Source organism: Camelina sativa, chromosome 2, assembly GCF_030686135.1.
Source record: "Camelina sativa cultivar CO46 ecotype springtype chromosome 2, ASM3068613v1".
NCBI classification, from domain to species: Eukaryota; Viridiplantae; Streptophyta; class Magnoliopsida; order Brassicales; family Brassicaceae; genus Camelina; species Camelina sativa.
Genome location: NC_141881.1, coordinates 11,270,651 through 11,283,745, shown reverse-complemented (window position 1 = coordinate 11,283,745; position 13,095 = coordinate 11,270,651). Strand labels below are relative to the sequence as shown.

At 36.0% G+C, this 13,095-nt stretch overlaps 4 protein-coding genes across 4 annotated transcripts; 1 reads left to right on the top strand and 3 right to left on the bottom strand.

Moving 5' to 3' along the window:
- Positions 1-2,807: 2,807 nt before the first annotated feature.
- LOC104750137 (putative methyltransferase PMT17) lies at positions 2,808-5,493 on the bottom strand. Its single transcript, XM_010471890.3, has 5 exons — positions 4,557-5,493; positions 4,265-4,475; positions 3,885-4,182; positions 3,338-3,805; positions 2,808-3,245 (listed from the first exon to the last, which is right to left on the bottom strand). The coding sequence occupies exons 1-5, from the start codon at positions 5,241-5,243 to the stop codon at positions 2,996-2,998; spliced, it is 1,914 nt and encodes a 637-aa protein (XP_010470192.2). The 5' UTR covers positions 5,244-5,493; the 3' UTR covers positions 2,808-2,995.
- Positions 5,494-6,055: 562 nt separating this feature from the next.
- LOC147948443 (uncharacterized) lies at positions 6,056-7,008 on the bottom strand. The gene is made up of 2 exons (XM_087466878.1): positions 6,828-7,008; positions 6,056-6,657 (listed from the first exon to the last, which is right to left on the bottom strand). Exons 1-2 carry the CDS (start codon positions 7,006-7,008, stop codon positions 6,056-6,058), a joined length of 783 nt encoding a protein of 260 aa, XP_087323004.1.
- A 271-nt stretch (positions 7,009-7,279) lies between these two features.
- Positions 7,280-7,822, bottom strand: LOC104750128 (uncharacterized). The gene has a single exon (XM_010471881.1). It carries the CDS (start codon positions 7,820-7,822, stop codon positions 7,280-7,282), a length of 543 nt encoding a protein of 180 aa, XP_010470183.1.
- Positions 7,823-9,162: 1,340 nt separating this feature from the next.
- On the top strand, positions 9,163-10,298 carry LOC104750120 (blue copper protein-like). The gene has a single exon (XM_010471870.2). The coding sequence runs from the start codon at positions 9,189-9,191 to the stop codon at positions 10,161-10,163; it is 975 nt and encodes a 324-aa protein (XP_010470172.1). The 5' UTR covers positions 9,163-9,188; the 3' UTR covers positions 10,164-10,298.
- The last annotated feature ends 2,797 nt before the right edge of the window (positions 10,299-13,095 follow it).

Below are 13,095 nucleotides of genomic sequence, written 5' to 3'. Positions count from 1 at the left end.
CCTTTGTAATACACTTTTTTTTTGCTGTCAAATATACGACATACTCTTTTTCATTGGAAAACAATAACAAAATTAGTTTATTTTTTTGTCATGTTAATAAGTTAGACTAAAAGATAAGCAGTATGAAGCAAGGCAAGAGAAAGCATATGCAAACACCTGCGGCCCGCCATTCCAAAACAAATAAGAGGTTAGTATTTTAATCCTCTTAACTTCTCATTTAAAAACTAATCATAATAGATTTGAATTAATACTAAATATCCGTGAAAAAACTTTAAAAACATGTTTTGGGACTCTTTCAGCATTTATTGTTTGATTCTCGAGATTTTCCTTATCAACCTGTTTTAGAAAAAATTCAGAAAACAATTTAACATGATTAGTGTATCTTAAGTTAGACTAAACACATTTTTAAGCAAATGATATACAATGGCTAGCTGGCTAGCAATAAAAATAGCATAAGAAAATGAAAAAATGTTTAATCAAACCTTGTTAATTACCTTACAGCTATCATGTCCAATGTAGATGGTATCATTTCAACATAGAGAATTGATTGAAAAAACCTTCCAACTATGATGATGATAGCATCTGCCATTGCCTCTTAAATCTGTAATTAAAGAGAAGACTTGCAAACAAAAAAACATAATTCTTCTCAAATATTTAACCAAAAACCTCTCAAACATAATTCTTCTCAAGCATAATTCTTCTCCAATCGACTTTTTAACCAAAAACCTCTCTAATTGTTTCTTTTAAAACTTAATTTTCTGATGTATTCTCACATCAACATCAGCGAGTATCATTTATCATTTCCAAGGTTTCTCCTGAGAAAATTGTATACTGCCTCCAACTGTATACAATCTTCACATAGTATCTTCCAAGTCGTCTTAAAATGCTTGATGTTAGCAAGGGTAATGAAATCATTGTTTGCAGCCATTTTTTTTTTTGGAACGCTTACATTCGAGATGAGTTACACCTTCGTTTCGTCTCATGTATTTATAGTAGTAAGGCATGTTTTAAGGAATATACCAATAATTAGTAAGTTGCTAAGATTTTGTATATAAGAATATTTCGTAATCGTTTAAAATATGTTAACTATCCGAAATTATGTTTAAATTGTCAAAGATGATATTTTATTAACAGAATTTTTGTTTTTAGGAAAGATATTCTAAGATTGTAATCTCCTAATCGTAACAATATAATTTGAATTGTTATATGTTACATTAAAGGTTGACGTAAGTAGATTTGTTTATTGTTAATGGTATTTACGCTAATTATGTGTGAAGATTTTTTGTTACCATATTTGTTGTTTCCGATTTTTATGTGTTAATAATCATTTAATATTTGTTTGGCTACTACACAATTTATCATTAATTATTTCTGTTTGGCTTCAAGGAATATACATATCCTTATTCCTATTTCAATGGTATTTCATTGTAATAATTTCAAACTCTATGTCTACTTATTAAAAATGCTTCCCTTTTAATAGTATAGATTGAATTGTACTACGCTTTAAACACTTTATACGTATGATGCGGCACCGTTTGAATAATAACGAAAATATTTATATAAATAAGTTTTTGATATTATTTGAACCGTATCGTATTTTTCCCGCATTTATTTTGTATATATATATTTTTTTGTCGGCTAAATATTTTTATAAAGTCCAAATGAGAACATATTCGGTACAAGAAGGCCACGAGAAGGCCCACTAATTGCAAACATTTAAAGATAAGGAAAACAAATTGAAGACACATGTTATGCAACGTGGGAGGTTGAGAGAAGAAGAAGGTTTCGTCAGCAATGCTATCACCGACTCATCTTCACCGGAAACTTCCTTCGTCGGCCAGCGGATCATCTCAGTCCTTCGAAAAACCTCTACCTCTATTTGCCTTCAATTGTACCACATCATCTTTTGTCAAATATTACTGGAAGAGATTGACTTAACTTAAAATTGGTCACCATAATTTCTAACCTCAGCAGATTAGTTTGGAATATTCATTAGAGAATCATCATAATACGACGAAGACTCCAATTCTTCATATCCCGTCCCAATTAAATCGCATCATCTTGATCAATCAACCAAGGATAACCTACGCTTTATTATAAAAGCGCTTTTGGCAGAGAGCGCGGAATTACCATTACTTGAGAGAAGAATCAAGCACTTAGTGATCAAGAATCCATCTAATGACTCTCTGAATTCACAACTTCCCAAAGTTGGAAGTGTTAATATCAACTTGCAAAAGGCAACCAAAAGAGAAAAGACAAAATAAAATCCGAACAAAGTCGGAAAGATAAACCGGCATCGAGACCGGAAGCTTAAAGTACAAACAAAAAAGCTCCAATTTTAAACGGAGATTACAAAAGAGTAACCAAAGCTTTCTCTCTCTTAAAGATATGAGAGAGATATTTTGTATATTAAAACAAACAAAAAAACATATTTTATGATAAAACATTAATCAATCTTTGTTTATAGGATAAGCTAGCTAGGCTCATTAGTTGCTTTGCTTGGCACATTATATCCCTCAATACTTCTTATAAGTTCAAAAAAAAAAAAAATTAGGACAGAGATTTACAAAGTAGATTTAACATTTTAGGATTTTTTTTGGGGTGTGGAATTTTATCATCTATATAACTCACATACACCAGAACAATACTAAAACAAACTACTAAATAAAAATTCATGTGATTAAGATTCAGTTCAATGTTTTATTTCTGTTGACAAAAAGAAATAAGAAATTTGGTTCACTTTCAAAATTTCAGATTATGTATAATTAATTTCAATAAGTTTAACTAAACTAAATACAATAAAGAAATTTATAAAAACATTAACATATATAAACTTATGTAAAGTTATTCTTAAAAATGTTTTGAGTCTAAAACCTAATAGTCATAAAACATGATTTAGAAGAAAAAAAAAAGAAAAAAAAAAAAATCAGATAATTTTCGTGAAGAAAAAGATAAAAACAACAACAGAAAAAGAGAGTGAAGAGAATTTGGAACACTAGTTGTTGTTGTTGTTGTCGTTGTTGTTCTTGTTAGAAGGTTGACCAGTCCAATAAGTTTTAACAGCAACAAGTATCTTCTCAGGATTAGACGAACCTTTCTCATGATCCACTATTTGACTCTTCCACTTCATTCCCTTCACTATCTTGTCTACCTTATTCAACATCTCCACATTATCTCTCAACACATCTGTTCCTTCTGGTCTCAGTATCCGATCCATCTCCAACAGTATCAACGTCAAATCACACCTTACAACACAAAAAACATTCGATTAAAATCATGTTTTAATCAATTACGGATGTTGTTCATTTTTGAGTTGGAAGTCCATAAAAACGTTTACCTATGTCCGTATAAGCTGAACAATCCTCCTGCATGAATCATATCATAAGTTCTTGGATACGTTGAGAACCCTTCACACCAATCTTGATACGTTCCTATCAGTCCACGCTCGTATATCACACCTAACGTTTGTTTCTCTGCATCCACCGGGACAACGTTCATGACCCATGATGGATATTTCAGCATGGAAGCAGCGAATCCACCTAGGAAAGCGTTCATGTCCATTATGTTCCTGAATCTTCCATGTGAAAGCTCGGGGATTATCTTCTTGTAATGCGCTATTCTCTCTTTCCAAACCTCGTTGTCTTCTCTGAACTTCTCAGCGTTCATGTCTGGTATCGTTCCTCTGATGATTCTTGGAGGTACCGCAAATGCTCGGTCTGGCCAATCCTCGAGCGCACCGCCTGCATATTCATCTGGATTGCTTGTTTCTGGTAATGGTGTTATGCAAGATTCCAAGTCTTTGTACCTAATTATTAAAACAGAGAATTACTAAACCAACTTTTTTTGAATCTTGTTTCTTTCACCAAGTTTATTATGTAGATTACCAAGCGAAATCGCCGTTATCTGAGCTGCATATCGGAGGCGATTTCTTATTTTGTTTGAGGTTTTTACAGTCAATGTGATTGAGAGGCTTTTGCCAAATGGACAAGTCACCTTTTTCAGTCACTTTCTTCCAACAAAGACTCTTTGCTACATCTTCTATTGAATCTTGTTCTTTCTTCAGATCCTCCTCTGTTCTCTCCCAGCCTCTCCAATATTGTTTCCAGTTAATTGGTGGTCCGGACAGGATCCAGTAACCACCTGGTCTTAAAACTCTGTCAACCTCAGTCAGGTACAAACCATCTACAAAATATTATTGGTGTTATTATGTTCATCTTCCTCAAAACTATATATGATTGGAAGAGAGTGTTAAAAGTTTAATTACTATTTTTAAACCAAGGGATCAAACAACGAGAGCAATGAGCAAGATCAAAAGCTCTAGCTGGATAAGGAAGTCTTCTTGATCCCATAATCCCGATTATTGCAGGAACTCCACGTTCTAAAGCAAACTGGACCTGAGCTTCATGAGTGTCTCTTGGAGCAAAAGACACAGCCATAATGTCTCTTTTCAAGAGGTAAGCACCAAAACTCGCAACCTAATTGAAAAAAAAGATTGAATTAATTACCAATGAACAAAGGAGAGTATATATACTCTTAATTAAATTGAAAAAACTTACACCACAGCCAGTGTCAATAGCTGTTCTGATTCCACCATCAGTAAGAGGAATGAGCCTAGCAATGTCATCAATATAAGCATCAGCTCCACGGGGAAACATAGTTCCACCACCAGGGAATCTAAACCGGTCGCCTTCTACTTGAATCCAGTTTTGGACTGCTTTCTCAACACTGAGTTCCTTGTGAGGGATGTTGTCATACCAAGCATAGTCTCTGCTTTGTGGCCATTTGAATGGAATCTTGTAGTTTGGTGGAGGAGGAATCAAACAATACAGAAGCTCATCTTTTGAAGGACAATGTCTTTCTCTATATTTCATCATGTTCCTATCAAATCTTCTTCCTCTTTGTCGATCTTCGCAAGGAGTGTACTCACTGAGAGACAAGTCACATGGTTCGAAGTACTTGATGGTTTGGTTTGTTTCCTTAAGGTCAATCTGGTTATGGCTTTTGAAATCTATTTCAGCTGACTCTGAAGATGAGGAAGATGAAGAAGAAGAGGACGAAGAGGAAGAGGAAGGATTCGATTGAGTCTCGCATGCAAGTTTTGAGTAAGAAGATGGGACGGTATTGGCTTGCCATGCACCTAAAACATAGAACAAAATGCAGAGTCCACTTACACCAAGAATCAAAGTTAGTTTCTTTCTTCTTGCTTCTGTTTGGTGATGAAGACCACTGTTCTCTTTCGCCATTCTTGAGTGCAAAGACTGAATCTTTCTTTATCTGAGTTAGAGATTGAGAATTTAGACAGAAACAGAAATCAAATCCTTTCTAGACGATGTTGTAAAATTTACAAATTATGATTATAGAGAAAGAAGGAGAAGGCCATCATAGTGATTTTTTTTTTTTTTGTTAAGGAAATGTTAAATGTGAACCATCATCATAGAAAATTACTGAACAAGAGAAGAAACACAAATGTTAAAAAAGAAGAGATTTGTCTCTATTCTATAGCAAAAAAAAGAGAGCTAAGAACAGTTAATTAGAGATAAAATAGGAAGTTGACCAAGAACAACCTCACTTTCCTCTATAGCCTCCTTTAATCTCGTTTTACCATATGTATACAAACAAACATTGCCATGTTGAATGAAATGAAAATCCTCTCATATATGCATATACATTTATGTATGAGAGTCCAATCTGAATCAATCACAAGATTTTCCTCACTTTTACTTTTTTTTTTTTTTTTTTTTTTTTTTTTTTTTTTTTGGCAACAGCTTACAAGAATGACTCAAACGAGCCAAAACGAAGGAACATTGTTTACATAGGTAACTAAATGCGGAACTGAACGAACTCGTCGAGCTAAATTATCCGCTTTACCATTCTGAGAGCGGGGAACATAGACCAAGGCAAACGAATCAAACTCCTCTCTATCCGCCTGTATGTCCTCCAGATAAGGCGTAAAAGCTGGCCACTCAGCAGGTGAAGACACCATCTTCACTAGGTCAGAGCAGTCGGTGAGAAATACAACAGATTGCTTATCCGCCCCAATCATACATCGCATAGCTCAAATAAGGGCCTCAATCTCGGCATGAAGAGGGGATAGGCTCCGACGCAGGTTGGCAGCACCCATAATAGGGGTATCTCCCCAGGGTGACGTACAATACCATCCTCGGCCCGCATAGCGATCTGTTGCTTTCCAAGAGCCATCAACAAAACACATATAACTTGAGAAAGACCTAGCAACACCCAAACCCCCGTTTCTACCTGGTGGAACTGCATCATGAACAGTCGATGTGAGATCCATATCTTCTACTTGGGCCAGAGCCCATGCCCTTGCCTCATCCTCTGCTATTCGTAAAATAGCAAGGGGATTTGAGTCCAAATTACTAAATAGTTTATCATTACGGGCTTTCCAAATATACCACAAAATCCAGGGGAAAAACTCCTGGTTTGGAATATTATTGGATCGCCAAAATAGGGAATCCATATTCGTGAAAACCGACTCCGATGGAAAGCAACCCAGTGCTGTCGGGAATTGGGACAAAGCCCAGACCTGTCTAGCTGGTGGGCATTCAAAGAGAGTATGATTAATTGTCTCTTCCTGACAACCACAAAGACTACACGTGGCATCTCCACATATACCACAACGCCTTAGATTAGCCGCAACTGCCATACACCCCGATAGCACCATAGAAAATGCCAAAGCTTCGGAGGGCATTTAATTTTCCATACAAAAGCCTGAAGAGGAACAATGTTTGTCCCATAGACACTCAATTCAGTAGGAACTGTGTGTTCTGAACGGAGAATATGATACCCTGATTTAACCGTATACCTACCAGCCTTAGTAAAATACCATCCCAACAAATCCGGTTTATCCGGTTGTCGCAACGACAATGCAGAGATTATAACTGCATCCTCCGGTACAAACGTAGCCGCATGCTGAGCCATATCCCAAGAGTTTGAACTCCTATCAATAAAATTTGAAACTCGGAGCAGAGGGTCAGCGGGAACCCCCATGCTCAATGCTGGTCTCGGGGATTGAGCAGGAATCCAGGGATCTGTCCATACTGAAATGGAGTCACCGGATCCTACCCGTTTAATTAGTCCTTTGTTAACCAGAGAGCGAGCAGAAACTATACTTCACCACCCATAAGACGGCGAATAAGACTTAATAGGATCTAAAGGGTCCGCATGTCGATAGTAACGACCCTTAAAAACCCGTGCAAAAAGACAATCCGGAACCATAATTAGCCGCCAAAGCTGTTTAGCAAGCAAAGCAGTGTTATAATCATCCAAACACCGAAAACCCAACCCCCCGCATCTTTCCCGCAACATAGTTTATCCCAGGTGATCCAGTGTAGCCCCGTGTTTGCTCCGACGAGCTCCACCAGAAATTCGAAATGGCGCTTGTTAGCTTCTTCGTAACCGTCTTTGGGAGACGAAAACACGACATTACAAAGGTAGGAACCGCCGTAGCGACCGATTTAATCATAACCTCCTTCCCCCCTTTGGATAACAATCTCGCTGGCCACCCACTGGCCCGTGCTTGCAGCTTGTCTTGGACAAACGAAAATATTTTCGTCTTAGATCCACCTAAACTTTCCGGGATTCCCAGATAAGAACTCATTCCACCTAAATTTGTAATACCTAAGACCCCCTTTAATTCCTCCCTGAGATCAACATCCACCGTATGTCGAAATTGAACAGAAGACTTCTGAAAGTTGATTTGCTGACCAGAAACCCGTTCATAATGTTGGAGAATCCCCAAAACCACCTCACATTGCTCCTTTGTGGCCCGACAGAAGAACAAACTGTCATCCGCGAATAACATGTGCGAGATAGAAGGACTAGCAGTGGAAACCCGGATACCAGTAAAAAGCTTTGCCTGTTCAGCTTTCCGAAAATGAGCAATAAGCACCTCCGTACACAAGATAAAAAAATATGGCGACAAAGGATCTCCTTGTCTCAATCCCCGATTTTCCTCATTTTTACTTGTTGTGATTGATTGATAGAATGATAAATGGGATACATTAATTTTTCTACAAAAAAAAAATTGTGTGTCACACACTAATGTGGTTAGTGATATATTTGCTGCCCTTTAAAATAGGTTTTATGGACTGCTTAAACCATTTCTTCATGTAACACATAACTCCATGCATAATATTAATTATATAAAACTTTCAGAAAACAAATTATCACATAAGCAAAAAGTATGTCAAAAACAAAAAAAAAAGTCCCGTGCTTTCATCGCATATTTTCGAGAAAAAAAAATTGTTATTCCATATATAATTTTTTAATAGAATAGATTATTGTATATAAGCATCATTACCTTGTCCTTCGATGTTTTGCATTAGTCATACTTTTCGGTAATTAACCAGAGTTTCAGTTTCTAACATGATTAACCTTGATGATGTCTCCATTCCTTTCTCAAGATCTGAAAATGTAAAGAAATAAACAGTTTTTGATACCAAATGAAATAGCTATAACGGAGACATGTTAAAGACACAACCATATATGAATTAACTTTAAAATCCAAGAAAAGTAACTTTTCTTTTATAAATCCTACATGCCGGCCCGACATTAACAAGTGCCCTACGAAAAAAAAAAAAAGAAATCCTCTTTTTTGTGCTTTGTTGCTTTAAAATTTTATGTTTTCTATAGAAGCCTACAATTTTAAAGGTTTTTCACATATCTGACAAAAACAAAAGGCCTTTTACATATAAGTATTTAGTTCTTGTACATATCTCATCCACAAAAAAAGACCTTATTGTTTAAAAGATTTATATGTAAAAAGGCTTTCAAAATTAGAGGCCCGAATCCTTGATTAAAAATCCTATTATTACAAAGTTTTAGGTGTAATTTAAAGTATATAGTTTATGAACAAGCCCTTGGGCATAAAATAAAAAAGTTTTTCCACTATGTTAGAAACACTAATAAGAAATTCCTAATGAGAAAAGGATTGCAAAAAGTTGAACTGAATTCCAAAAAGGAACACTACATATATATCGTGTATGCACAAAAAAATATATTTTACGTACGATTCATCTAGAGAAGGAAATAAAGTAAACAAAATCCTAAAAGGACTATGATAGAAGCTCGTAAATTTATATAAATAGGGCACATACGTGACTTCTTTTTCACCAACACATTCTAAGAGTTCAGATCTCTCATCATATTCTATACATACGATTCGAATCATGGCCACAAAGAAGATCTTTGGCTTCGTGCTTGTGATCATGTTTCTCTTGGGTTCCAGCTCCGCTAAAATCTACAAAGTTGGAGCTTCCAATTATGGATGGACGGTAAAGGACGACGAACATAAGGAATTCCACGTTGGAGATTCACTTGTCTTCGAATACGATCAGAACGTCAACGACGTCACTCAAGTATCCAACGTTTTAGAGTATGATTCATGTGATTCTTCTTCTCCTAAAGTTGTTTACAACACAGGACACGATGTCGTAACCTTCACGGAACCAGGACATCACTATTTCATCACCTCAAATCATATTCATTGCGTCTGGGGGATGAAACTCGATGTTCTTGTCGTCCATGACTCGTCACGTCCGACTCCTCCACCACCACCACCATCTAGGAAGATCCATGGCCCATCAGGTCCGATTCCTTCACCACCACCACTGAGGGAGATCCATGAGCCGTCACATCCGGTTCCTCCACCACCACCACCGACGAGTATCCATGAGCCGTCACGTCCGAATCCTTCACCACCACCGAGCAAGATACTTCCTTCTGGAAGGATTTACGATGTCGGTGATTCAAGCGGATGGAGCGTATATAACAGTTTCTACTATTCCAAGTGGAGTGAAGATAAACAATTTCGTGTTGGAGATACTCTCTTTTTCGAATACAACAAGCACATCAACGACGTTAGGGAAATCAGCGGTGAACTTGAGTTTGAATCCTGCAAACCAACTTCAACTGTAGCCGTGTACAAGACGGGGCACGATCTCGTTAAGCTCACGAAGCCAGGTGTGCATTATTTTGTAAGCTTAAAGACTGGTCTCTGTCAAGCTGGGATTAAGCTTCGTGTCACGGTGCAACCATCAACCGAAGACGTTACTTTTCCGAGTGTTCCCAAGAAGAAGATGAAGTCGTCACCTATTGGCTTCTTCAACAGATGGTGGTTACGCATTTTCAGACCTCATCACTAAGTAGTCAATTATTAATGATTACATTAGTGTTATTGAGAGTTTTTCTTTTTGGCTTTTTGGTTTTCTTTTTGTTAGTCGTTTGTTTAGTGGCTGGAATACATTGTTTCATTTTAGATTTTGTCATAAGTTTTTCTTTAATTTTTCAACGTTTATATTTACTTTTGATCATGAGAATATGGCCATAAATTCATAAACATGAACACGTCGCATATGACATGTGACATGCCCATGTGTTAGATTCTTAACAGAAACTGAAACCCTTTAATAAACAATAGCTAGAACGAGAACTATCGTATTGAAATTTAACCCCAAAGTAAAAAATAAAAAAAATTTAGTGAAGAACTTGTTGTTTACTTCTCAGCCAAGTAAGTGCCCTTCGAAGACCATTAAGCAGATAAAGAGAACGTGAAAGTTGTCCAAAAAAAAAAAAGAGAACGTGAAAGTTAGAAATTAGAATAGTGCTTGACGTTCCACTTACACACCCTAAAAGTGAGTGTTTTAGATGTCTCTACGGAACTGTATATGCCTGACATGTTTTGATAGTGTCATTATTAGCCAATATTCCAAACTTGCCCGGCCGTGTTTAGCTAATATGACACACTATGAAAACTTTCTCAAAATCTGTCAAAACAACAAATGCTGAAGTGGATACATTGGAATAGCTCCAAACTTTCCCGTTTTTTTTTCTTTTCTAAAAGTAGCATATCCAATTAAGTACATTTTCTAAGTGGGGAAGTTGCTTATAAGTTATATATAATTGATCTCAAACCACGAAAGAATGTATATAGTGAGTGCTTACAAGCACATGCATGCTTTACGAAACTTAGATCCTTTACGAACCATAGCTCAATATATATCAATCGTAGATTAAATAGTTGAAATAGTGCTATGAACATGGACACATGGTTGTCTCTTTTTCACTTCTCTAGCTGGGAGATGGAGCTAAGAGAAGGTTTTTCTCAACTTCTGCTTAGAACCTGACATCTGGCTTAGTATATAACTGACACATGTCATCTCTTATTTTTAAAGGCCATTGTTTTTATATTTTCATATTGAGTCTAACAAAACAAGACCAATTACAGGCCCAACAAATATAATTGACAGCTCTTACACCCATCAGGAGGATACAAACCAAACGATGTCGAATTCACTTGTACTCACCTTCTCACAACCATCGTTCCCCAACAGTTACCACCTCCGATGTACCTTACCTTCTCACAACCATCGTTCCCAGCAGCTACCACCTCCGATGTACCTTCACAAAAATCTCCTAATCCTTGGGTTTCTTTGGTTTAATTCTCCTACTCCACCACCAAATTCTAAATCATTTCCGGTTTAATGTATGTGTCAAGAACTCAAGCTCCTGAACACCTATTTGAAGTTCCGAACTGTATGTAACATTAATTCTGTCCAAAATCGTTTTTAAATTGTTTAGAATCAAATTTAAAAATTTCAAGAAAGGGGTTTAGATCTGCACTACCAATTAGAATCATATGAACCATTATTATGATTACGTTATTTGTATTACTTATTACAATCTATAAGGTAATTAAAGAATTCCATTGAAGTATATCCTTCATTTTCATCTTTACGTTTACCACCCAATTATAACGTAATGAAAAATAATATCAAACACCTATGATTTCATGGTCATTAACATTTCATTTCAATCCTTGATTACTCTCCCTCAACCATTGCATTAAGTTTTCTTTTTAAATAACAACCTTTGACGACACTCACATTCTCTCTCTCACACCATGGGTAAACCTAAAACAATACTCTACCCTTGATTCAACCTCCAATGAAACACACAACACACTAGTATCAATAGGATTGTTGTTCGGGTCATCCATATTTGGGAAGTTCGAGACTTTCGAAGAAACAATATCTTACTTATTGTTCCTCACGAAAATATCTCCTTCCTGATGAAAATGTATATTATCTCTATTATTGTTCCTCTTGACCCCTGATTTACCTCCGTTTTAATACATTCATTTAGCCTTTGTTTCAGGATTGTGCTATACAAGCTTCAGTCCTTCCTAATCGTGTGCCTAAGGTTCAAGATCAATTGGTTAAAGGCCAGTTATACAACATCAATGATTTCGATGTTGTTGCATCCTCCAACCGTTATCGTCACACCAACCACAAGTGGAGAATTGTTTTCACGGAGAAAACGTCTTTGGAGACTGTTAAAAAACGACAATGCACTATTGGTTTTGATTATTTTAGGTTCTGTACTTTTTTAGACTTGCTTAATATGGTAGAAAAGGGTGAGGAGCTTCCAGGTAACAACATATTATGCACTGTTCGTATATCTGGTCTCTTAGCTTTTTTTTTTTTTTTTTTTTTTTTTTTTTTTTTTTTTTTTTTTTTTCAGTTTCGTTCTACTCTTTGTAAGTCTGTAACTATGTAACATTTCTGGTGTTTGTTGTAGTGGTGACAGCGTATACATATCTCTTTGGAGAGAACTTGCGGTCGATGCCCATGCCAAACTTTTAATCCTAAAAGATGAAACATTTGTTGTTATTGCAACCCATGTAAACCCACAGAAAGTTGGGCATAAGTGTTTTGTTTTTAACGTCCTACTTTCTATTAAATATTAATTGGTTAACGTTTTATTGTTCTAAAACTTAAGACCAATGTATATGGGCCTATAAATGAATATAATGCTAACAATGGGCCATATGTATTCTTGACAATTTCAAAATTAGAGCATGGCTTGACAATTTCAAAATTAGAGCATGGTTAATAATACTGTTTAAGATTTGATGTTCTTCATCGTCAATTCAATAAACCATGGAAAGCTAAATATTGTTTTAGTAACGTCCCATTATCGCCTTTAAATCCCAATAAATTAGCTTACATTTATATAAAAAAATCTGTTTCAATGTTTAGTCATAAATTTATATTCCAATCTCTTATTTCTCTTCAT